This window comes from Echiichthys vipera, assembly GCF_963691815.1.
Source record: "Echiichthys vipera genome assembly, chromosome: 7".
Classification (NCBI taxonomy): Eukaryota; Metazoa; Chordata; class Actinopteri; order Perciformes; family Trachinidae; genus Echiichthys; species Echiichthys vipera.
The window spans coordinates 20,476,929-20,503,323 of record NC_139832.1 but is presented as its reverse complement, the minus strand read 5'-3'; the positions used below and the strand labels follow the sequence as shown (position 1 = coordinate 20,503,323).

General features: G+C 39.5%; 1 protein-coding gene across 1 annotated transcript; it reads right to left on the bottom strand.

Moving 5' to 3' along the window:
- Positions 1–1,094: 1,094 nt before the first annotated feature.
- Positions 1,095–15,118, bottom strand: cracr2aa (calcium release activated channel regulator 2Aa). Its single transcript, XM_083917285.1, has 17 exons — positions 14,876–15,118; positions 13,202–13,313; positions 12,932–13,121; positions 10,976–11,122; positions 10,732–10,822; positions 10,504–10,599; positions 8,450–8,637; positions 7,692–7,763; positions 6,950–6,995; positions 6,694–6,773; positions 6,181–6,532; positions 5,841–5,973; positions 5,039–5,120; positions 4,625–4,739; positions 4,112–4,213; positions 3,708–3,784; positions 1,095–2,132 (listed from the first exon to the last, which is right to left on the bottom strand). The coding sequence occupies exons 1-17, from the start codon at positions 15,068–15,070 to the stop codon at positions 2,045–2,047; spliced, it is 2,166 nt and encodes a 721-aa protein (XP_083773411.1). The 5' UTR covers positions 15,071–15,118; the 3' UTR covers positions 1,095–2,044.
- Between the last annotated feature and the right edge of the window lie 11,277 nt (positions 15,119–26,395).

Here is a 26,395-nt window from a genome sequence, read left to right as displayed (position 1 = left end):
TACTCCTAATAATAAGCCTCAAATGTCTGTTAATATCAATTAAAACAATATAAAATACAATCTGTTTTAAGCTATTGGTAATACACTATCATTCTGAGAATGCAACTGATAGATGTAATCTTTTCAGCGCTGGTACCAAAATTAACAGTATGAGTGTGTACGAGCAATACATTTATAAAGCATGCAACTAATGCTAGTAACAATCAATAAACAGTGCAATATCAAACTGAATGCTGCCGCCTGTGTATTTTACAGGGTGCCGGCTGCTCCAAATAAGCAATACAATGTTATAAGTCATAATGCTTACAATCAGCTGTATATGATAAATAATCATATATATTGAATGATCTCTGTATTAAAGAGCACCTGTCCACCTTCATGGGAAGTATATTCCAAAGTTGCTTGCTCAGATTTAACCCCAAACTAGTTTTCCATATAGTTTATAAGTCTTTAATTCTTATATAAATTCTAATAAACTGGCATGTTAATTCTACAAAATATTTAACATGTTGTTTTACATGTTTTGTCATGTCAACTTAAAAAAACGAATAAAAAGAAACAATGTCCAAACTCATCCACTAGGTGATGCTGTTTAACTTATTGTCATTTCATTCTACCAGGAAGAAGTCCTTTACAAATTATATTAACCTTAACAATTCTTTATTTGATATACTTGTTTCATGTATTTACATGTGTATATACATTAAAGTGATGTGCAAGACACTGGCAGTAGTGGAGCTCTATTAGTGAACATAGTGCAATAAGTGCAATATCAAACTGCAATAACAAAGTTAAATCTTAACATGTTATCAATACTGAGCAAATGTGAACCTTTTTTGTAACTTACAGATTATTTTAGTTACTTAACATGTTATAGTGACACCATTTCCATAAAATACTTGGCACCGTGGTCTATTGGGGAAAAATAAGACTGTATACATATGTACAGTACATATGTATTTTTCAGCTCTTAGAATAGAACGCACAACTGGGCCAACTTCATAACTAAATCTTCAGGTAGCCTAACAACCTTCAGTACAGCTACAACAAACAGAATTACAAATCAATGATAATATACAGAGGGCAAACTAAAACAGATGCCTGTGAAATAAATCACTATTAAATATGACAGCCCTGCAACAAATACTACATGTGAAGCTTCTCATTTTTAGTTTTTCAAGATTCAACACATTATTTTTGTTTATTCAGTGAACAAATACACAAAAGCACATTGCTTCTGTACTTTCCTGCATGTAGTTTTGTTCTTACTTTGTCCATCAGGTGAAGAAACTAAAACACCTGTGTAATATCCTGCACTGCTACATAACAACAACAACTAAGCTTGGCCTGATAAGTTAATCATCACCTCACAGTCTCAACACAAACTCAACACTGAAAGCTTCACTAATGTAGTATTTACTGCAAGGTGGTTTAATAATGCATTGCATTTCACAGTTTTTTATGTTATTATGTCCATGTCATATATGTGTACAAAGAAGAACAGCCAAGAAAATCACACATAACACTGAATGAATATATTAATAATTTAAGTAAAATAACCACGTGACAGATAAAGGGTCTTTGAAAGATAAATAAATATTAAAGAGCCTAAGAGTGAAGAGTTAGACTACAACTTACTTTTTAAAAAAAGGTAAACGTTCTATTTTGACTTTAAAAAAGGGACTCAGATTGACTTACATTTGTTCGGCTGTTTTTATATCCAACCCTCAAAGGGGAACCTTTAAATTTTCTTACATCATTATTATGTTTCGTCTCCGTAATATTGCAATTTGAGGTCATTTTCAAACTGCAAAAACCTTGGGTAAACAGAGAGCAGTTTATAATAGTGCAATGACATCAGCAAAGCATGACAACATGCAGAAAGTTCATGGTGTTGGGTTTATCAACAGTGACACAAGGTGGAAGACTGTGTGAGAAACAATTGTGCTGACATTCAGAATAATGTGTCCTCTGTGGTCACATTATCACATTGTGTATATTAGTAAAGGCTAGTGCCACTGTGTGTGTGTTAGCTGTTAAACTGTTAGCAGCAGGATTTCTTCTTCTCTGAGGGGCTGCCAACCAGCTGGACCGTCTTCTCCTTCTCTCTGTCCTCTTGCTCTTTTAGAATTCTAGGGGACAAAATGAGGCAGAAACAAATTAACCAGTTACAGCAGGAAACACTACTATGCGTCTTTTGTGCTCACATTCATTCTGAAAAGGTGCATCTGCTTTGCGACTGTTACTGCTACTGAATCTGACCTGCACATGCTTCAGTTCTGCTGTCTGTATCATGTCTGTATGAACCCTGTAGGGTCTTTATTTAATGCTGGGGTGTTAGTTGCAACACTGCCTGCTTATTTGTCTTGTTGGTGTGTATTAAATGCTGGTTTGCTGCATTGTCCAAGCATGGAACATCCCCAAGATCACTACCACTTAGGAGACCGGAAGTGTATACTGCAATTTGGGAAAGCATGTAACTTATGCATAGTATTCAGTCACATCATCATTACAGATATGATGCTGCAATGATAGCGCAGAGACGGCGAGAGAGCAGATGTGGAAGACCCGGAAATGCTGACCAATCAGAGAAGACTGGGGTTTTTTCAGGAGGGCTCACTCACACTGTTGTTCTGTACCGGGCCAAAACCGTTTTTTCAGCTAAAGCCTAGTACGTTTAAGCAGTGTGAGTGCACCCGCTCCGCGCATAACTGCTCCGCGCATAACTGCGGACAGAAAGAGGTGGGCTTTAGCAGAGCCGTTTGCACATGTACGAGCACGAGCGTGCGCACGTGTACGAGCACGAGCATGAGCCCTACGGCGGTAGCGGTATGTGTGCCTGTTCGGACGTAGAAAATAGAAGGACGGAGCATGCGCGGACATTTAACAACAACAACAATGGCGGTGAAAGGTTCACCTTGGTGTGATGCTGAGGTGTGAGTGTTTACTGCAGATTTGGTCGGATAAAAATTTTCAAAAACAGTCGACAAGACGCACAAAAACTCTGAGGTCTATGAAAAGATTTGTAAACAAAGCCACACACACGCGATCAATGCGTGTGTCGTGTTACGGCGTGATGACCTATGGACAGCAAGAAGCATTGGCCGAGGCCCAGGCAGTGTGATTACAAACGGGCCTGGGGCGCGGGGGGAGAGGGAGGGGGGACAAGTACCCTAAAGCCCGGGTCGCGGTGCGAAAGGGCAGTGTGAGTGCGCCCTTAAAGAGACAGGTACCAAAATGGCGCGTGTCAGACATATGAATACAGGTAAATCTAGACAGAATGTTAAAGAAAAAAAAATATGTTTTTGAATATTAAAGCATGAAAACATGTCCTAGTAGGAACCCTAAATACAAGTATGAACCTGAAAATGAGCACGATATGACACTGACAATTTCACATTGGAGACAGAATATGTTTTAAACAGTGACATGAAGTTTGACACCAATAAAACTGTAAACAATGCCAGATACAGTATTTCCACTTAGGAGTGGCGACCTTCTAATGTATTCTCCAGAACCAGCTAAAGACAAAAAGTGATCTGTGCCTCCAACATGGAACAAATTTGTCTTTCTATGATTTGATCTTACTTCAGTACAGAAATAATCCCATTTTGGAAGCTGTTCAGCTGTTCAATTCTACATATTATTCCAAGTTTTTTTCCCCCTGTTGCATAAACTCCCACACAAAAACCATTACTTTTGCTCACCTGGCTAAATGAATCATAGACTCCCTCACGTGGTGTCCTGAGCATGCACTGCACTCGTAGAAAGTCATGTGGCAGTCCTGAAAAGGAGGCAGCACATTGTTCAGGGCCAAATTCAATTTTGTACTAATAGATGCAAAATAAAAAAAATAAAAAAATAAAAAATTCTCATGTAACAATATTAGCTCACATAGTCATTTCCAGTCACCATAGAAACCCACCAGAGACTAGGGAATACAAAACTAAGAAAGGATAATCAGAATCAACCTCAGAATCAAACTGACAAAACTGTGTAACCATGTTTCTTTCATTTATCAAAATGAGCACCACTTTGTAGCTGTGGTCTGATGGACTAGACACTGATTTGTCTGCTAGAACATTGAGCTCAGCAGTAAAAACAAACAGACCTTGGCTAGTCTTTCGCCCACTCCTTCCTGAACTTGTCTGTCCACTTCCTTGTCTGTTTTGTTTCCCAGGAGCATGATGGCAATATCTTCACCTGCCCCCTCCTGTGTAAGAAGCAAATCAAAGAATACAGACTTAAAGAGACCAATCTTAAAAGAATCCTTTGCAGTTAAAAGACTAGACCAGCAGCTTCCCCTGTTGCTATTGGCTCCACGGTAGGAAACCAGCAAGTGGTGTATAGAAGCATCACTGTAAACACATTCAGCAACTGACTTTTATTTATGATATGTCTTCTATATTATTATACTGTGAAATATAGATTTGAACGACAGATACCCACTCCGTTTCTTATCAGTCTGTCTACAGTCAACGGCACCAGAAGTAGGGGGGTAGAAAGTAGGGTAGGAGCCATTGCTCCACCACTTTACGCCCATGGCCTAATTTGGTGTTGTGGCTGGTGTCTAGTTTTAATTCTGTGACGAATGTGTGCAGCACAGGGTGACTTACTGTCTTACCTTTACACTTGTTAGCCACTGTCTGACAGCTGTGAAGCTATGTTCGGCTGTGATGTCATACATCACAACCACACCGTCAGCCTTGCGAAAGAATTGCTTGGTGATGCTCCGATACCTGCAGGAGGACATGGAGAACTAGAAATTGGGACGGGGTGGGGGGGTGTCCCTGAAAACTACTGCTTGCCTTTACAAGCACAACTTGCAAAATACAAACATTATTGAAACTTGCCAGGGTGCATTTCAAAACATTTGTTTCGGACCAGGTGATTCCATGAAACTTAGGAATTCAAGTACACTATTTTGAAAGAAAGTATTGGCAAACAGAGACCTTATCAAAGTGCCACAGTTGAAGCTAAAGCAGTGCAGTACATTTTTCAAATGCAATCATTTATTTTCCTCGTGTTGATCTCTCACCTCTCCTGTCCTGCTGTATCCCACATCTGCAGTGCCACCTGGCTGTTGTCCACAGTTATCGTCTTTACACTGTAATCTATACCTGCACACACAGACAAGAAAATGTTAGTCAGCAACACCATACAAATTATGCTTTAATGATGTAACAGTATGCAAATATAGGCATTGACCTAAATGCATATGATAAATGTGTTAATATTGGAAAACTAATGTTCAAATTGATGGAAGAAACTGAAAATATATTTTAAAAAGCCCTGAGATTTTAATCATGAATACAACAGCTACCATGTAGAATTCCAAAGGCTTGACTGAAGCTCCTTGACAGTAGCCTTGTAGCACTTTTATTTTATTTATCCGTTATCAAAATGAATTCCTTCAACAGCTTTAAAGAATGAAGTTGGAAGATTTATAAACCTTACACTGAAGACCAAAGGGGGATGCCTATGTGTTTGAATGAATTTCTAATGTGGCCTTGAGAGAGTGCCTTGACTCATTTTATTACATTCTAGACAGGCTGCAATATGTTTGAAGTCGGCTGGTTAGCTGTTCCCCTGGGACCCTGCACAGGACAGTATATCATATACTATATGGGGGGGGATACAGCACACAGGCCTATCAGAATGTTCAGCAAAATGATTAGCCCCAGCAAAAGTCTTCATACAGTCTTATAGCTTGCCCTGCCTCTGCTGACATTGCTGTACCCAGAACTGACCTGAGCCTGACGACACCTACAGGGCTTGGTGTTTTGTTGCCTTCACCCATAGGAACTAAAATGGGTGTGTTTGCACTTAACAGTACGTACCCACAGTGGCAGAAGTGCCAGGGTGGAAGCAGTCATCACAAAATCGCTTAAGGAGGGAGGTCTTTCCTACGCTAGAGTTCCCCACCAGGATGATCTTGAAGAGGCGATCAGGGGGCGAGGGACCGCCTTCCTCCTAAAGAAGCAGGAAGTATGATAGCAGAGATTGAAGGAAGGTTATGGGAGCTCTCTTTAAACAATTAGTTAGGTGGCTGAAATACATCACTCAGAAATACATTATTCACATTCATGTAGCCCTTAAATGCTGATCACAGAATTAAAAGGTAAGTCTATGTCAAGCATACTTTATATACTGTATATCACTCAATGTCCATGCGCTTACATTTAAGCTGGTCTCCTTGCCAACAGGCTGACCCCTCGGAGATGTGGGGGTTTCCCTTTCCTCCTCATCTCCCTTCAACTTTTTCTGCTGGGCAGAAGACGCAAACGGGTAGATATCGCTCGCCACCAAGTCTGTTTTCTCCTCATAGTCTGAGGCTTCCTCTCCTTCACTAAACTCCAGAAGCGGGGCTTGGGCCTGACAGTCATTCTGAAGCAAGTGTGGAAGGTGGTCCTCCTCAATGGAGATGATCCTTTGGAGGTGCCCTCTTGTTTCTGTTTTGCAAGAGGACTGGTATGACCCATTGGCTAGCTTGGGTCTCACAAAGCTGGCGGTTAGCTCTTCCTCATCCTCACTGCACATAGAAAGTAACATTACAGACCCCACAACAAGATCTAACACACTTGACAACAGAAAATGTAATGTACCAACTGTGACTTGTGTTCTATTTGGCATATTAACAAATTAACTAATGAAATTTAATTCAATGCTGCACTTGGGGATAGTTTACCATACCTTTTCAAGATATTTGTATTTGTTCGACTGATTGAAGACATCTGCTTCAAACTTGGTGTTTTCTTTGAGTTCTTTGGATTCTGCAGAAATTAAAATAAGAGTTCAATCTGAATTGTAGGGTGGCTAATCTGGTCTCTGATTATTACGTACATCTTTTTTCTATTGCTCTGATCTTTCAAAGAGGACATTTGAAGTGTCCACAGGTGAACTTTAAATAATACAGTGTATTATTTACACTATAATATATGGCACATACCTGATTACAAATGTCCTTTTCATCCCGTAAATATTTGTTCATTTCCCTGGATAAAACATAGAAATAAAAATATTAAAAAGGGACAGTGAGAACCCTTACGCCTTTTCAGAAGATTTAACTTTTACACAATTTTCAGTTTTGTTCAACTGGTCAAAGTCATTATTAATTTGAACGGCGAGTTTGACATGCTGTTTTGTGTGCCAACCATGATAGAAAATGGTCTTTCTTCAGATAATCCCAATGTCCGTTGAGTAAAATTAGCAGCCTCTAACTTGAATCGCTGGACCAGGAGTTTCTATTGTTGGCTGGCAGAAGAAATTGCACTTTGAGTATCGCTTCAGTTGTCATTTAGACAAGGCTACAAGAGTGCTTTACACCAATGCCTCTGTGTTTCAGCTAGAAGTAATCTGGCCAATCAGTGTCCTGTCAGGAGCTGCTGGCCGTAGAGGTGACAACGACACGATAGGTGACCGCTCATTCAAAACAAAAATGGTGGAGTTTTTCTTCATTGAAAGAAGACAACAGCACTGAAGGCTTTTCTCCATGGGAAAGATGTTTTCTCTCTTCTCCCGATTAACTTCGTTGAAAGTTTGATCGACAGTTCGTCCAGCCCCTTGCCAGGTATGTTTTAAAAGTGACTGCCCTTTCCCAATAAGTGTCCAATGACGCCTTCTCAGATGGTTCTGTGTAATAAACCATCTGGCTGTCAGATTACAGTACAGCTGCACCTCTAGATTCCTACCTCAGGAGGTCCAGTTGTTTGAGGAGGCTTGTCCGCTCTCGCTGCAGTCCCTCAGTCAGTCTGTATATTTCACTGTGTTGAACAACAATGCATACTTTATTAGATATACTCTATGACCAAGCAGACACAGTATGTGCTGTGGTTACACTTGATTAAAAACTAGTGAGAAAATATGACCCAGGTTGTCTTTTCTTGCCATCTCTCTCTGCTACAGTATCACATCATGTGAAAGGTAAGATGAGTTTTTATAATAGAATCTAGATTATGCAGTATGTTAGAAAAAAGGTTGTATAAATAAGCTTAATGAGCAAGATAGACAAAAAAAATGTGTTGGTTTCATTGACAGTAGAAATGGTGGTTATCCATACCCATGGTGAATACTTAATTCTGACTGACTTCATTGTGTCCATTCATTCCTGATAATGGACACCTACTAAGAAGTTACGGAATAATTGTCTGTTCACTTTGAATTAGACTGGCTACATCATGTCAGCCTGCATCTAATCTGAGTAACCATTGCTGAGTCTAGTCCTTCAGTTCCTCATCCTCTGAACACCACAGGATGGCAACAGTAACACACAAGCTGCAAGAACTACACTGCCCCTCTGAACTTACTGATAATTATGGCTATTGGTTTTTTACAGTACCAAAAATGTTATTGCATCTTGAGCAATGATCATGAAACAAGAGTGAGAGGCCGAATAATCAGGACAGGAGTTATAAAGAAGCCCAAGTAAGTAAGACAAGCTGCAACTCACATCTCTTTCTCTTCATGAAGCCGTGTGGATTGCTCCTGCAGCAGACCCAGCTGGTCCTGCGCCAAGAGCAGTTCTTGGGTGGTGTGGCTCAGCTCCCGTAATAACTCGTCATTCGTGTGCTTCAACTTCACATTCTCCACCTTGGTTACATGTTGTTCACTTTGAAGCTCCTGGCACTGATGCTCCAACTGGAGACAGACCAGGGGTCAAAAAAGAAGAAATGGGTTAAATACTTACTGTATTTAACCCATAGTCATAGGATGAATGTAATGAAACAGGATGATGTGAAGACACAATAGATTCAAACAGCTGACTGCTTCTAAATCAGGAATTCCATTAACAGATACAATAATGAGCAGATCCATACTAAATGTTGTTAAAGCCGTGTCAGCATGTATGCCACTGTAGGGAGTGTATTTCAGTAACACTTTATTATTAAAGGTGATAAGGAACCTCTGCAGACCTTTTGTCTTTCGGAGGCTGTAGCAGGGTGGGGTTTACAGATAGAGTGAAGATATTGGTATCCCACAAAACTAACTCTAATGAATCCATTGGTACCAACCAAAACATTTTAGCTTGTCAGGAAGGGGGCTAAATAATGCTTCAAAGTTGGGCTAAATTTTGGCAAGGGAAATTTGGCATGTTTATTTTCTAAGGGGTCTCTTGCTCTCAAGATATGTAAATGAAAATTAGTTATATGGGTCTCTACAAGTCTCCCCTTTACAGATACAGTATGGCCACTTTAGTTTTTCTCATGCGGTACAAATTTTTTCTGTCTAAAATGGTGCATTTTAATATTTCTGCATACTGGGGTCCATAAACAGTCTGAAGTAATAAGTAATTACATACATTCAGTATATCTGGAAAGCTGAGACTTCTGTGGATTCAATGAGCCCAAGTGTATTAATGCGTGATGATGTTAGTCCCCATAGTAGCCCTTTCATTGTAGAGAGAGCAATTTTTTTTATAACTTGAGCTCAAATTACTGTTGTGACCTCTAGGATGGTGACAGCCTCATGGACCTACGGACATAAACTAGAGACCTAGGGCATTCAGAGAATAGATGGCTTTCCAATGTACAATATACTGACAATGAGAGGATTGAGAGGATTTCTTTGCAGTTGCCAGAACAGAAGTGCTCGCCATCCAATCCCCTGAAAAATGCAATTCTTGCAGAAATCTCCAAATGTCAAACATATTTTATGCCCACAGCATGGGTTTTTCTATGGTGTTCCTCAAGGTCTCAGTGTCTTAATGTGGTTATATGTGGTATCTACTGTTGACCTGCACATCCCCTGAACATCCCCTGTCCCTTAACCTCAATACTAAAACTTAGACTTTTAACCCCTTCCACGGCCACTCCTTTTCTGAGTTCAAGTCTGTAAACTGAGGTGCTAAAGAACCTACATATTACAGTATGTATCTATGTTGCTGCTGCAAAAGAAGCTCAATGGAAAAGCATTTATTAAATTATATTTTATTAACCTGACAAAATAAAAACTCCATATAACTAAGTGTTAAAAGGAGACTAATCTGGCTATGCAAATTTGCTCCTTCACAACAATTAAACTGTGCTAATGAGTATATTTTGACAGCAATACTTTTCTACATACCGCATTGAGACTACACTACCTCCCAAGCAGGGTCATAATCTGGTGAATGAACAAAGTCATTCACTTTACAAAATTCAGTATCACTTACCACTTCAAATTCTCATGTTATGTTCTAAAAATTGTAGAATTTATATTGTATGGTGCTTGTGAGAAAAATGCATGCGTAGGGGACTGGGAACAGAACTATCACTGTGTTATATGATGACAGTTTAATAGGTGCTTTATGGTACAGTGCTACTAAATCACTTTATTAACTTATTTACAGCATTCTGTTATCTATAATCTTGTTTAATGTGTCTCAAATGTGTTGCTGCTCTCACTCTTACAGCTAAATTTCCCTATGGGATAACCAATTTGAGGTATGTGTATAAAGTGTTTATCATAGACAGTGAGTACTGCAGTGCATTTTTCTGAAAAATTGTTTTGCTTTCTCTCACTTACCCTTCTTTGTTTCTGAAAGAGCTGCTCCAGCTCTTTCTCCTTAGCAGACAGCTGCAGCTCCAGGTCTTGACTGCGAGACAGAAATCGCTCACAGTCCTTTGAAGCAAGTATAAAGAGGGAGGCAGGAAGACGAAGTGCAAGGGTGATGCGGAGGAAGGAGATGTACATTATTGGATAGATTTAGCAACAAAGAAAAAAACATGTTTGACATCACTAATGGGTTTGTACCTGCAGCACAATTCTGTCTTTTTCACTTTTTATTTGCTGTTCCATTTCCTCATAAAGGTGCTGGATCTCATCATCGTGTGTTGCTGCTTTCCTGCATGGATAACACATGCAATGATGTGCCATTAACATCGCGTACATCAAAAAGTGTGCGTGAAACACACAACGCCCCAGATCAACCAACTTCAGTTAAACAGTATAGTATAGTTTTGAATGACCCTGTTGATATGCCCCCCGCCACCCCGACCTTTTGAGGGCGCTCTCCATCTCCCTCCTGTCCTGGTTGGCCTCTTTGATCTGGGATGTCACTCTGGCTAGGAAGTCTTCAAAATTGGATAAAAGGTGAGGTTCATCTCGGCGCAGCTGGGCCCACAAACTGCGTACCTCAGCAGGACTGATGGGGCAGAATGAAGAAGCAGAAGTAACCATGTTCAGCTTTGCAGTCAATTTTTCATGACATTTGCAGCCTTTGTCATGAGGTTTCACAAGAAATTCAAGATCCTTTTTGTTTTTTATAAGGACAAATCTTTCAAGGACATGGGTGCAAATTCTAGCACAACACAAACATACATAGAGGGAACAGCTCAGGTACTAGATCATTGTGTTTGTTAAAAGGAAATGATGTTCTTTGTTTTGAAAAATCCATTTATTATTGCAGCAAAAAAAGCTGACATTTTTTTGACATGTGCTGCTTGTTTTAATGATTTTATGTGGCTAATGCACTGACAAGACAGTAACATTGAAACACTGAATATAAACAAAGATTTTAGCATTGAAATTTGCACTGACATCCGTTGTGAGACAATAACACATGTGATGACCAAAATTTAACACTTATTGTTTCCACAAGAAACAATGTAATGTGTCCGTACACTGTGATAAGGTAGAGAAAGTCAAACAAATCCCAGGAAGACTTTTCAACAGTTACTAATGCTTACCCCTAAACTCTGGTAGACATCAATATCAGTTAGTGCTGCACAAACTGATCTAAAATGTCAACTCAAGCTAACCAGGTAGGCAGAAGCAAACAGGATGTTTAAATCTGGCATCCACCTCCACCACTGTTTACTTTTATTGAGTTGGAGTTGTTTGTTAAAGGTGAGTCTAGTCATGAATCTCCTAACATCCTGCTATTATGAAGTTTACCTTTCAGTCTAACAATACATTGTCTTAACAGACCTCAAAAAGAGTTACTAATGCTCAGTGAATATTGTATGAAATACCAATGCAGAGAAAGTTAATGATTAACGACTCAGATAAGTTTTGTGGAGGCTTTTTAAGAGAGAATGTTGCCTGGAAGTGACACAAACCTTAAAGTTTAATACTAAATTTATAAGTTTCAAACAATCCTTTTAAACAGACTTGAACATTCAAACAGTCAAACTCTAATACAGAGAGGTAGAGTACATATTGCTCAGAGAGAGAGAGCACAGGAACAGCTTTGCTCAAGATTGGAAACTTCCAAATCTTGTTTAGTTTGCACAGCTGATTACAGTCTCAGGCTAAGTCACTCAAAACATAGTGTAGACTTAAAGCATGCATTAACAAAGTGCGCTAAGATATGACTGTGACCTGAAAGCACATACAGTATTTTCCGCACTATAAGGCGCACCTAAAAACCTTCAAATTTCTCAAAAGCCGACAGTGCGCCTTATAATCCGGTACGCCTTATATATGGACCAATATTGAGCCACAACAGGTCTTGCAACTACGGTAAGCAGCTGCCGACTCTATTTTCCCCTGTAGAAGAAGTAACGCGCGGTGCATGTTGAGATATATGACTGCGCGAAGCGTGCCGTTTCATTTCCATGTGTGTTTGTGTAAGGACCCCAAAATGGCTCCTATTAAGAGACACGCTTACGGCGCAGAGTTTAAACTCAAGGCGATTAGTCACGCAGTAGATCACGGGAATAGAGCGTTTAACATTAACGAATCAATGGTGCGGAAGTGGAGGAAGCAACAACCATCTGACTGTTTTGTTGACATTCCCTTTAGCGCAGCTTCATCTAATGGATGCATAACGTAACCCCAGCCTCGACTGTAGCGTCTATTCTATGCGCCTTATAATGCGGTGCGCCTTTTATATGAAAAAAGTTTCAAAGTAAGCCATTCATTAAAGGTGCGCCTTATAATGTGGTGCGCCTTATAGTGCGGAAAATATGGTACTTTAAACACAAGATCCCATGCAACCTACAGTACTCACTCTTTAAAGACACTGTTGGCTCCGAGGCTCTCCATAAGCGTGCAAAAGTGTTTCTCCTCTTCATCCTCATCTCCTCTTGCCAGACTTTCCTCCCACTGGGTCTGGTACAGCACCTCTGCTGGGCTTTTACAAGGGTTCTTCTCCTCCATGCCTTCCTCTACAGAAATCCTCTGACCAGATAAAAACTGACCTAGGAAAATCAAGAGCTTAAGTGCACAATCCAAACATCAGATGTTGTCGTTTTAAGTCGAAAACAGACTGAGATCGTACTAAAGCCGGAGGAGAACTCGTCAAGGGTTAGGTATCCATTGCCGTCAGAATCAAGGGTATCGAACACTTTTTCCAACTCCTCCGCACTGAGATGGAGCTCTGCATTCAGCCTCTATTTAAAAAGACACAAAACACAGCTGCTATTGGCAAGGACAAAGCCTTGAGGACATGTACAATACCGTAGCTATAACAACTGCTACTTGAGACGCATAAGGACAGTCATTAGTGCAGCGGCTATCATCTGCAACTGAACAATTGGTGGTTCTTTCACAGTTAAAATTAGACTAAATTAGCCCAAATGACACAGGATGCATACATACAAACGGTCTCATTCTTATTCTGACCAGAAAACTTTTAATGGACATGCATCATCTTCAGAAACACAGACCTGGAATATTCCCAGTAAAGACACAGACTTCAATGATTTACCACTGGGCTGATCCCCAGAATCAGATGTGACTATCAAAAGGCCTTACAGAATATTTTAAGTAGACTGAAGTACTATTTGAGAGGGGAGGAGAGGCAGCTACTCCTTTGACAAAGGGTTAATCCAAAGGGTGGAGTGAAAACTGTCCGACCTCCCCCCGACCATGTCAGGAACGGCTGGATCTTTTACAAGAAAACTCCAATACAGCCACACCTCTGTAAGCAGCTTGGGTTTTATGCTGTGTTTACTGCTGCAAATGTTGACTGAGGCGACCTATACAATCCAGGGGAGGGACGGGGAAAGGGTAGCATCTGTGCAAGATTATCAGCTGTACTTGTAAAGTGTGTTATCTGCACAGAACATATCTCTAATGTCAGCAAACAGTAAATGCGTAAAGCTCATGCATTGGTGGTCAAAGTGTGAAACATACTTTAAAGCTGTGGAAATCTATTGAAAACATTGTGACTGAAAATACTGTTTCAAGAGTACACATAAACGTAAGCAGTACCAATTTTGCTTGTTAGATAATCAGCCACCTTTGACAGATGACAGAAACAAATATAAATAACAGCAACAAACAGTGATTTTAAGTCCAGACAGAAAAATTGAAATAATGAGGACTGGACCTCTGGCCTGCTCACCATCTAATTTCCAAGCCATTATCATAAACACCAGATCAAAGCTTTCCCTCTGTGTATCTGCGCTTCACGGAGCGAGAGCATACAAGTGCTTCATCAAAGGATTAACCATGGCAGGGATGAGTATCTGAGGGGCAAGTGAATCTGCACAATAATGTGAGTGGAGGTGTTGCATGACAAAGCGTCCGTGTGGCTCTCTGTGTCGCTTTTATGCCACTTTGAATAAGGTGCACATGTCCGCTCAGTGTCCTGTACAGCATCCATAATGAGCATCGTATCCTCATTCTGGATGAATAAGAAGTTGTTCTTTATCTCTACAATTCCTGGATATATAATGTCCTGTACAGTACAACATCAATGCTAAAAAATGGTCCAAACAGTGCTTATTCTTTGTTGTTTATGTGTCCCATTAAGTAATTCAAGTTAGTAAAAAAAATGTATTTCTATTATTTTCTGTTTCAGTAAGACTCATTAATCTAATACCATATTAAATCATGTTAAGTTGAGTTATTTTATTTGAATTACTTCATGCATCAAAAAGATAAGTCTTTTCATTACTTTAAAACATTACACCAGACATGGCAGTCACCCTTGTATCCGCAAACTCACCTGCATGTCACGTCGAGAGATGAAGCCCTTGTTCTCGATGTCACACATCTGGAAGAACTCGTGGGTTTTGTCCACAATAGTGTTCTGTCCCACATCCCCGTTCTCACATTTACCTGCCCCGTCGCCGTTACCTTGCCTTCGCTGTGCAGTTCGGGCCACCGTGATAGTGGCACAAGGAGCAGTAAAAGCTGCCATGGTGTCTGTCAGTCTGTTGATATGAAAGAGTCCCCTGCGTCCTTCACATGAGCCGGGTACAGACGGAGGTGTGGAGGAGAGAGATCCTGGCGAAGTCGAGCTTCAGGCTGCTCTACATCAGAGGCTCTCACCAATGTCACAGATTGTCATCTCTTAGCAACCACCTCTTTAATTAGTCAATGAAACCTAGGAGAGAGACAGGAGGAGAGTATTGGGTTAAAATAAGTACAGCTCCTTGCCTGATAAAAATGGTTAAAAATATATAAATATACGTATTGCATTAAAAACATGTTATTGTACAGAATGTAACATCTATAAAACAGTGCTGTTTATATCTAAATCAGAAAGAGACTTGAGAAATTACATCAGCAGCATAAATAATTCAGTAACACATAGATTAAAAGGAAGTGATTTAAGGATTTAAGATAATTTGATAGTACATGTGTGTCTAACAACGCCACCTTGATTCAGTTTTTAATTAGTTAGGCTGGTAATTATACATTCACATAAAATACAGTGAGTGTCATAGTATGTTCATGAATGTTCTGGCTCACACATATTATCAGTCTGATTTACATATATATTTAGTTGTGCAATGTTAAACATGCCACTCTACACCTAAAACAACCACTGCTGCTCGTCTCATTTACATCAGGGATGATGGCAATTGCTGAGACTAATTTCATCTGACAAGTAAAGCCAAAACTGAAAAGAAATTTTTGGAATGACAAGGAGGAACTTGTCTGCCTGGAAATATTGACTGGTATAACTCACTTAGTGGTAGTTTTCATTGGGACTACAGTTCTTTGTGCACTGGTTTGGAAGACTGGCTTCTGGAGGCTGTCGTGCACCGTGAATCGGCTCAGTCGATTCATGAACAAGAGCATCAGACAGCGCGTGTCTGTGTGTGTTGACCCATGCAAATGTAGACATATGGGACTGGTATTTCAAACAGACAGGAAAAAAATAGTCATGTAGGCAGGTAGAACGACAGAAGAGGATGCAGGGTGAGAGACGCAATACTCACACGCCTGAATACAATCTATATTTTTTCAACTGATATATTTAATCTGGGATTGATTTTATCGTCCATATTCCCAATTTATATGAAGATTAACTGGACCTCTATAATAAAATGACCATTGAGGAAAATTACATACACGTTTATCAGACATTTGGTTTTCATAGAGGTACTTGAAAATGAGTGTAAACACTTTATTCGTCTCAACATTTTTACAAAGTGGCAGGTTCTTTTAGAAATATAATATTCACAATAAGTTTGTGACTATGTCATGCTGCTAAGTTTGAGCCAAAGCATTGTGCAACACATTGCAAGCAAGACAAACCTCAAAAGGAAAGTCACCAACCCACAGTGAGCAACAGACAAAGCTTAAGCATGAGAGAGGAAATGAGAAAGGGAACTTAGGTGAATTGGTGTTTAGAATGTGTGATGTAGTGTTTTTGTCCTCTAGCAAACGATATTGCATAATATTTTTTAATCTCACAGACGATCCTACCGGCCAGAAGTCATAGAAAGGTTTATGGCCCCCTATGGCTCAACTGTTAAAGGTTTTTCAGAAAAGTGACCCACAGTAGGACAGTAGAAGGATATCAGACAAGAAAAATGCTCAAGTGGCTTTTGCCATTATACTTCTACACAGAAACTCATCATGCAATGAAAAGACATTTGATCACAACTGACACATAATTTAACACTGATACTGTCTTGGTCAGACTTCACTAAATTATGTTGTCATTATTAGTATAATATATCCCAAAAAATAAGTTTAGGGAATTAAAAAAAAGGAAGATTTGTTGTATTCCTCTAAATTAGTAGGTGTAAATGTGAGTGTGAATGTTTGTCTGTCTCCGTTTGTCTCTATGTGCCCTGCGTAGACTGACGTCCTGTCCAGGGTGTACCCCGCCTCACACCCGATGTCGGCTGGGTTCGGCTCCAGCCCCCCTGCTACCCCGTTAGAGACAAGCGGTTCAAGATGGATGGATGGATGGATTTGTTGTATATTTTGTGGGATTTTCCTAAGATCCACTACATACTACATACATATGGCCACCTTATCTGTTTAAGTGTTTGACATGGAACAGCTGAGCATTACATCACTTACTCGCTAAGCAAATTGAGTTTAACCAGAAACAAAAACTGTTTAAAGCAACATAAAATAACAAAAATGCATATACATCTATGGAAAAGTCCATCTATTTAAATAAATGATCAGACTGATGTGATTGCGCGCCTACAGTCCTAAATATTCACTGCATTCTACAGGATACCTGCAAATACTCAACAGACATGAGTTCCTGTTGTCTACAGAGGTCCCACAGTGCATTGTGGTCCGGACAAGAGACAGACTAATTTAGTTTGTGGTCGATAGTTGTTACCACAACATGTATCTGCAAGACACTTATTTTGTGCCAACTTATAAAATGCCTCTCACACAGAGAATAGCCTTATTTTAAAAAATCATCATCCCCATCAATAATGCCAAACGTATGTGATATATAGCCTATATCCTAAAAATAAACAGTGTGTGTCGGCTAGATGTGCACAGAGATGAGATAAAAACCAGTAACAAAATCGGAACTATAAATCAATTTCTTTTGTCAAATTTGGGTGTTTTTGTTTCTGGCAGTGGGGCAATGCTAAACAATGACATCAAATACACGCCTCTACACTGCTGTAAACTTGCAACACAAAGGAGTCACGGAAGTGAGGAAGAAACAGTCCAAAGCATGATGTTCTAAAAGCATTAGTGCCATGTAGGCAGGCTTAGCAGTTTTCATTGAAAAACCTCAATAAAAATGAAAGCTAACAAATAATTACCCACACAGCTTTGAGACTCAGAAAATAAAACAGTTGTCTTGAGGCTGCCAATGTAGGGAGACTTTTGTTTTATCAGTCTTTGATAAAAAAGAAAAATTGATCAGTTATCAAGGAGCGAATGGATAGAGAATCCATACCGGCATTGTTATTAATAAAATCCTAGAAATTCCCCTTGCTTGAAATGAATGTGGGTACAAATTAGATTAGACCAAGTACAGTGGAAGGTTTTAAAGCAGGACTGTTTTTTCTCATCAATTTTTTCTCCTAAAAATAATATTTTATAAACAACAACAAAAAAGCTGCTGTCCCTTGAACTTATGTGTTAAGTTAAATAGGACGTGTTTTGTGTCCATGCTGTTAAACCATATGTTTAATTACATTGTTGCACTTATTTTCGACTACCCCTAACTTCCATTGTTTTTTTTATGGCGGATTGTGACGTAAAATCTCCAGCACAGCACAACAAATCTGGTTAGGGTCGGTGTTATTTAGGATTACCCAAATATTTGTCTGACACGTTTATGGTAATTCTGGTATAACAAGTAACTTCAAGTCGCCAAATAACACTGCACTCCACTTCCTGGAGAGAGGAGGTCACAGGCATCTAACACCAAGCATCTGCAGCTCAGGTAGAAATGCAATTTGCCTTTTAACAATCGAGTAACCTACAGTATGTGTTACATCAGAAATGTCATAAAAACAAGTCAATAATAGGTAAACATAACGCCAACAGAAGAGGGCAGAACACCAGTCAGACGCTGCTGTTTGAGAAAACACGTGTAACAAGGTAAAACGTAAATTCACTTCCTTCCCTGTAGCCACAATTTTTTTTTATTGTGAAACCTCCTTGTGGTAGAGAAATAAAGCTTTCTTCACATTTGTAATACTGTGTAAATAAACAAACTTTTACGTAAACTAAGCGAACGTTACGTACCGGTGAATGAAAAGTGAAAAGCAGGTTGGAGGAATTCATTGACTTGGTCTGTATCCGCTTTTTGGTTGACCTCAGTGTTTACAAGTCAACTGTGCGACTGCAGGAATTTAGCTGAGCACTGACGGGGCGAATCCGGGGGGAGGGACTTCAACAAAGTCATCGTTGGTAACCATAGTGACGAGCGGACAAGGAAGTCCCAGCGCATTAATAAATAAGCGAGAGGAAAACTGAGAGCTAAATATTTGGCTACTGAAAGAAAAACTATCGTCATGCTAAGTCATAATAATGAGATAAAAAGTTGAAATTATGAGATACTTTCACACCGCAGTTTTTTGCAACAAACTTTTGTCAACACTTACAGTCGCAGCTCTTTGGCGTGGGATCTATTTAATTTGACACTGAGGTGGATTGTGAGTACATAGAAAACTTTGTTTAAAAAAAGTATGGTAAAAAAGCCGTGGTGTAAAAGTATGGGCGGTAGTAGTTCAGTCCATAGGTGACTGGGCTAGGCACCGGAGGGTTGCTGGTTCGAGTCCCTGTGTGGACCATGAATGGAGTGTGGACTGGTGGCTGGAGAAGTGCCAGTTCATCTCCTGGGCACTGCCGAGGTGCTGTTGAGCAAGGCACAGAACCCCCAACTGCTCGGGGCACCGGTCTCTGGCAGCCCCCTTGCTCTAACATCTCTCCATTGGTTGCATGTCCTGTGTGTGTGTGTAAAATGAAAAATAATAGAGTGAAAATTGAATTTCCCCATTCGTGGGACTAATAAAGGAATTATTCTTCTTCTCATAATTTCGACTTTCTTATCTCATTATTGTAGCTTTTTTTTAATCTCATTATTATTATGAGTTACCATGGCGATATTTTACTTTCCGTGGCGAGACGGGCTTACATAAATATCAGAACTAAAAATTTGTTTGTGGAGTGTTTTTTGTGAGAGGGCAGTTCAACCGATTAAATGTGACATGTTTCATTGTTTTCTCAATTAAAAAAACACAGGGATATGTAGCCTACATATTTGTTTCTCTTTGTTGAGTAAAACCTATGGAACATCTTCTGTGACGTTCATCTTTAACATGTGAGGAAATAACGACCTTATTTCAACACAGCCTACAGAATATAAAACAACAGCAGGCAACAGAAAATGCCTGAAATCAAATGATATGAAAGACCCACAGTATTGTACCTGTATGCAATATTGCACTCAGTGTACTGTAGATATACAAACAAAGCATGGAACTAGCTGAGCAGAAAACAAATCAAACTGTAAACCCTGTTATACGTGAAACAAGTCAGTGTTTATGCACTAATAGAGTAAAGGCTGCTTCCAGCACTGGCCGACGTAATTAGATCCTTTACTTAGGCCTATGTACCTTTTTTACACACGAAATTTAAACACACACACATACACACACACACACACACACAAACACACACACACACACTAATTATTAAGCTGTTTTAGTTTCAGGGTCCTGGTTTTGTGCATGCTGGCTTGCTGTCACGCTGTAATGGCTTAATGGGACACTTGAATCATAAAGCTACCATTACTTGTATCACCAGTTGGGTTTTATACTCTGTCAAGTTGAATATCTCCTGCAAAAAAGGACTATTATGCAGGTAGAATGGCACTATTTGTTATATTATATTATTCAATATTATACGTCTATACGTGACATTTTATTTGTAGGTGGTTGAGGTTCATTTCGACTATTTAACAGTTTCCTTCTTCCTCCATCATGGGTTGATAATAAGGGGACATCAAATTGCTGTGCACGTGTAATACCAATGGTCCCCAGATGGGGGCAGTAAAGGGCTGTTATGTATTCACTGAAAACCATTTCAACACCATTTTTTCCCTCACTATAAAACCAGAAAATTGTGTTTAATCAGCTGCTTTTGAAGAAGTTCTATACTTACTGACTTTCCAACATACTGCAGCAGGTTTTATATCGCCCACATGGACTGAAAGAGTGTAATAAGTGGACCCAGTTTTAACTCATAAAACTAATTATTAAAACGAAATATTAAAAATAACAAGTGGGTCTAATTAGCTAATCCAAGGGGAACTGGTCTTATAATATACCATAAAAATGTGTCTACTCCATAGCACAGCAGCCAAGCAGGTGTAAAAACTCTCCCAGTCTGTTACATCTGTTGTAGTTTCTCACTTCACCCACTGAAACTACATGATGTTCCACGTGTGTGGCGGTGATAAGAACCTTTGACTTTTGACTGTCTCCCTGTCAAGATGTTTTTGAAAGGCTGATTTGCAGCCAACAGATATAAGGGGGGTAGTGCTCCGGTTGAGATGTCTGATCCAGATGTGTTTACACTTTGAGACACTGAGTAATGGTCTTTGAAATAGCACTCACAAAAGCAAAAACAAAAGTAAAAAACTTCTGATGATCGTTTGATGTTTGATGATTTGTTCTGACTGATTTTAAATGATATAGTCAGTGTGATGGGTGTCTGTTGTTTGTTTTTGTTTTTCTTTAAAGAACTTTATTGATTGTCTCCTCATGTTTTCTTCAGAGAGATCCTTTTCTTCCAACCCCATCATCAATGAAGCTCCTATGAGGATGGAAAACAACAGCCACAGTCGAGCAAAGATCCACCACCACATGACCTCTGGGAGCCATTTCAACCAGAGGAGCTGAGAACTAGAGCAGAGTTGCAAGGGAGAAAGGAGAGGGAGAGACATTCTGTAGCAAGGGTATGCAGCCAGTGTCACCACACTGCTCTGGTTTAAGGCCTTGGAAGGACTGACATCACACTTGGAGAGTTTCATTCTGCTCTGCATTTCAGAGTATTGGAGGGTGTGTGGTTGGGGGCTTGGAGTCATCTGTGGCACTGCTTTAGGCCTTTCAGTGCCTCAAGCTCTGGGATCATGCTATGTGGCTATGATCGGAGATATGCCAGTGTCTGGGGATGTGTACAGTTCTTGCATTCAAAGCCATGGCCTTTGCTTTATCATTGTATATTTTTGTGGCTTCGGGTTTGGGTTTTGGTTGTCTGTAGGCCTCCAGTACGTGCTCTTTTGTGCTTTACGCCTCAGATTTTGTGCCAGGGAAAACTGAAGAACTCATTCACATTTTTGTGCTGCAGCAGAAAGACTGTAAAACGTCATGCTTGATCTTTTGTCATTGCACCTCTGCAGTCTGGACTAGCAATTGTAATTTTTCATTTAGATCAGACCTACTTCGGAGGGTTGTTGTCTGCTACAAGGTTTCCAAATTTAGGCCATTTCTAACAGCTATGATACAGTGTGTTTGCTCTTATCTTAAGGTTCCCTGCTGAATACTTTAGCCCCTTTTCTTAAGGTTCACTCGCAATTGTTCTGCTGTAGCCTCAAGACGATTTTAGCCAAATCGTCCACACTTGTCTTTTTTGCATATAACCTCATATTTGTACAAGCATCAGAAAAGATTTGAAGAAGCAGGGACTTTAACAAACCTAACATAATAAATTAACCTTTTTCTGTAAACAAGTTTTTTCCCCCCAAATGGGGTTTCACTTTCTCACTAGAACCTGTAGGTGGCACTCTAAAGTAGTTAACTAAGCACCTGTGGACTGTATTTGCATCCAAAAGGCTCAAACTAATTAGCTCTGGATATGGAGACAGAATGTGTCATGGTTAGTTAATCATTGTTAAGTGGTAAAAATGAGTGTATGATGGATGATCTAACTTCTTCCATTCTATTATGTATACGTTTTCTACAACAGAATGAAAAATATTTAAATGTGCTGTTTATTTATGATACCTTGTGTGAAAAAGAATTAGTTTTAGACAGACATACAAATGCTTTCTACAATGGTTTTACTGCAAGATAAATATAAAGTAGAAAAAGTTGATTTGATGTTGTCTGGGAGCTATGGTTATTTTGCTGTTATGTCACAAAGTCCGTTCTTCATGTTCTCCTTCTGTATTCTGCTATGGCTCAGTATTTTTACATTACAGCAATGAAAGATCTGACCAGTCACTTATTTTCCAAGGATGTGGTGATGGTTGGCTCATGTGGCAACCTGGCCCCTGACTGTTGCCGAGATGAAAGCATGGTAGAGTGCATGCAAAGCAAGCATGCTGCTGTGATCGCTCCTTATCACACAAGGTCTTATTGTGCAAGACAAGCTATTACACGCTCCATTTACAGGATGGCTGCTGATACACTGAAGAAAAATATTTAGCCTGGTGTGTGACATATTGGAAAGCTACCATTGTTGCATCACACATCCATCCCTGTTAGCCTCTGTGGATTATATTATGATGAACATATTACATCCAAATGATTAGAGAAGCTGTTACGGTCACCAGTGTTGAATATCTGCAGTCAACCTATCTGTATTCGCAGCAGGGATTTCCATCCCCTCTCGAAACTGGATTCATGCCATTAGACATGATTGCATGTAAGTACCACTTGCCGTAGTCCCCTCCCAGGGGGACTATGGGAACATGTGTTTCCTATTGTTTCATGGGTTTCTTCACTGACCACACTGACTTTACCATTAACTCACTGCGCTTACCTCCACAGACCCTTTAAACGTCTTTGCAGATTGCCTTCAGATTATAGCCTATCTCCTGAAGGAGCTACACCAGTAAAGCAAAGACGTAAATACATGTTAAAGTAACTGAATAGCTGGAGTGGTATTCTTATTGATGTATTTTGCTAATTGTCAGGTTCATTCTCGTATTTTGGTTTTCTACTAGACCATGTTTACATGCTAAAAAACCCACTATTTTTCTCACACAGTCTGTCTGAATATACCCATATACACCCTCTGCCTGAAACCCTCCGTATTGGCATCTTTTTAAGCCCACCTCCTGAAAAACAGCCCTGTATGCTCCTAATATGTCAGTCAGCGTTTCTGGGTTTTCCGCATCTGTGCTCTTGGTATCTCTGCACAACGGCATTTTCTACCTGCCCCACATGAAGTGTTCTGGGCTTTGAAGCCAGTTTGACATAGTGGCCAAACAGTGGAACTACAACTTCTGTGTCCATCACATAATGCCAATGGGCCCAAAAATACTTTTTCCCATTGACTTACATGGTGAAACAGATGTCTGTAAATGGTTGTAAATAGATGAATATATTCGGTGAGTGAGACAAACCCTGCAAAATGACTTGTGTCACTATCAGAATTTGATCAGTTCGGTGGACCATTTTGAAAGTCTAGAAGAGCTACACAATTAAATAATGTAATCCAACATTGAAGTTACGTAGTTAGTGCTAAACCAGAAGTAGCCGGTTTGGCTGGCAGAAGTCTCTAGTCTCCTAAATTTCGGAAGTAGCGCCATTCATCAAGGTATTTTTAGATGCAGCATTGAACTTTTTTGGCTTTATGCGCCACTGAGCAACACTCATATCCAGTTCTCTGTATAGATCCATTTTTTCTACCTTTATAGGCCCCTAAATTGTAGTTGTTACATGAGCACATTTCTCTGTGGATTGAGCATTTGGATACTTTCACAGTATTTATATAATGCTTCAACACGCTTTATAATGAAAAAGACATGAAAATTTCACTTTTTCCAAAATACGACCTTTAAAGGAATATTTTGACATTTTAGGAAATATACATACTTCAGCCTATATACAGTTCACTAACATAAAGACTGGAAGCAGAGAAAAAGCTAGCTACTTAAGTGTTTCTACAGATTAAACAAACATGATATACGTTATTGCAACATGTTAATTGCTAAATTTCATTTAAAAAAAGAGATAGGCTATCTGTGTTCCCCTGCCTCCAGTCTTTACATTAAACTAAGATAACCACCTGCTAGCACTTGCATCAAATTTAGTGTACAAATATGAACGTGGCATTGATTTTCCGATTTAACTCTTGGCAAATGTATCCGAAATATTAATTTAACCTCACCTTTCCCCCATACCTTTTAAATGAGAGTATTAACTGGCATTTAACTGATGTACTTTTTATTTCATAAAGAACACTTGAGCCTTACAGAATCATTTCCCCAGTCACTTACCAAATGTGGTGTTTGAAATATGTGTCCCAGCTGCTTTATTTTCAGCCACTTACACAACCTGTGCAAGTGAAAACATTATCTTTTTATCTTTTATTTGGCTCAGGCTTTTCACAAGTCCCATTTTACAACCCACAGGAGTCGCATTCTGTACTCAAAGGCCAATATTCTGGCCTACACAGCTTCAAGATAAATGCTGCTTACAGAAATGAGTTGCAGGTGTTATTTCAATCATGCCATGACCCTGTTTTAGAATAAATTGCCAGAAATTGTTCAACCAAACTAAGACTTTTTTGCTGTCTAATCACAGAAGAGACCAGAATAATACATATCAATTTCAAAAACAGTCTTTACAGAACTTCTGCTTTTTTTCTGTAAGTTGTCAGGATATAATACATTTCCAGTATGGTAGCAATGAAGTACAGAAAAGCTAAAAAGTTGATGGTAGAGTTTGTTAACCTGGTCTCACCTCATGAAATAAATTCTCCAGTTTTCACTGACACATCTGCTACAATCACTTATGTCCAGTATGTTTCCAGCCACTTCTCCCTCATCTCAGGTCCATTGCCCATTGGTGTGTGGAATTAATCTGAATACAACGTTGTGATGAAACAATTCAACACCTTTTTGCAAGTACACTGACATTTTAATTTATTTATGTCTTGTAATAAAACTGAATTATATGTTTTGCACCATTTTAACACCCACTTCTTATCATCCTTTGACCTAGCCAGCCTCCTGAGTGTCTCCTAAACTTTTCAAGCCAGCTTATATCAACGTTATACAGAGCAATATACAAGGTGGTACATATGTTAAAATACATTTCCAACTCCATCATATTCTTTACAGGCATGACCATAAATACATGATTGATTTATGAAGTTGGTGGCCAGCCAGTCTGACACGTCTGTCGGTTCATAGAGTCTGTAGTCTCATTCCTCTGCTGTCTGTAAATACACTTGGCTGGCCATATATCTTACTTAAATCAGTATAATATAAATTATCTTCGGGTCTATCACAAACACATAGTCAAAGGATTTGATAGGGCCCTGAGGGTGACCAGATCAAAATCATATTGCTGAAAGATAAAGAAAAAAACATTTCAAGAAGTCAATACGATGAAGTAAAGTACATGTCAATATAGCATGCAGACTGAAGTTTACCTCAGACTGCAGTGCACATCTTGAAATGGTTGTGAAGTTCCCTATAGTCAGCAGTGTGTCAGATGTGTCTGTGTGCAGCAGCAGCAAATCTTATTTGGTCAACAAACCCGGGATGTGACAGCCCTCTCTTTTAAAATAGGGTGTTTGTGAGTACGGTGTATAAATATATAATTTTTCTTTGTTTAAGAAAGAAAAATAAAAGGCTACTCTCAGAAGTTCTGTGTATGTTCCAGTGTTTTCTAGGATGAATTGCTTGGCAACTTTTAGCAGAAATAGATAGAGTTTACAAGCTGCTCCACCACTGTGAATGAAAGAACTAACTGGCAGAACTTCCACCTGTTGCTGTCAGAGCATAAAATGATATGCAGGAAATAATGGTGACAAACAAGTCACAAGTCTATACTAT

Excerpts from the sequence above, each read along its gene's own strand:
- cracr2aa (XM_083917285.1), bottom strand. The coding sequence starts at position 15,070 with ATGGCAGCTTTTACTGCTCCTTGTGCCACTATCACGGTGGCCCGAACT. Across the intron at positions 7,764-8,449 it reads CTTCATGAAGAGAAAGAGAT|TGAAATATACAGACTGACTG; the intron begins GTGAGTTGCAGC and ends TGTTCAACACAG. Across the intron at positions 6,774-6,949 it reads AAAAGGACATTTGTAATCAG|AATCCAAAGAACTCAAAGAA; the intron begins GTATGTGCCATA and ends TAATTTCTGCAG.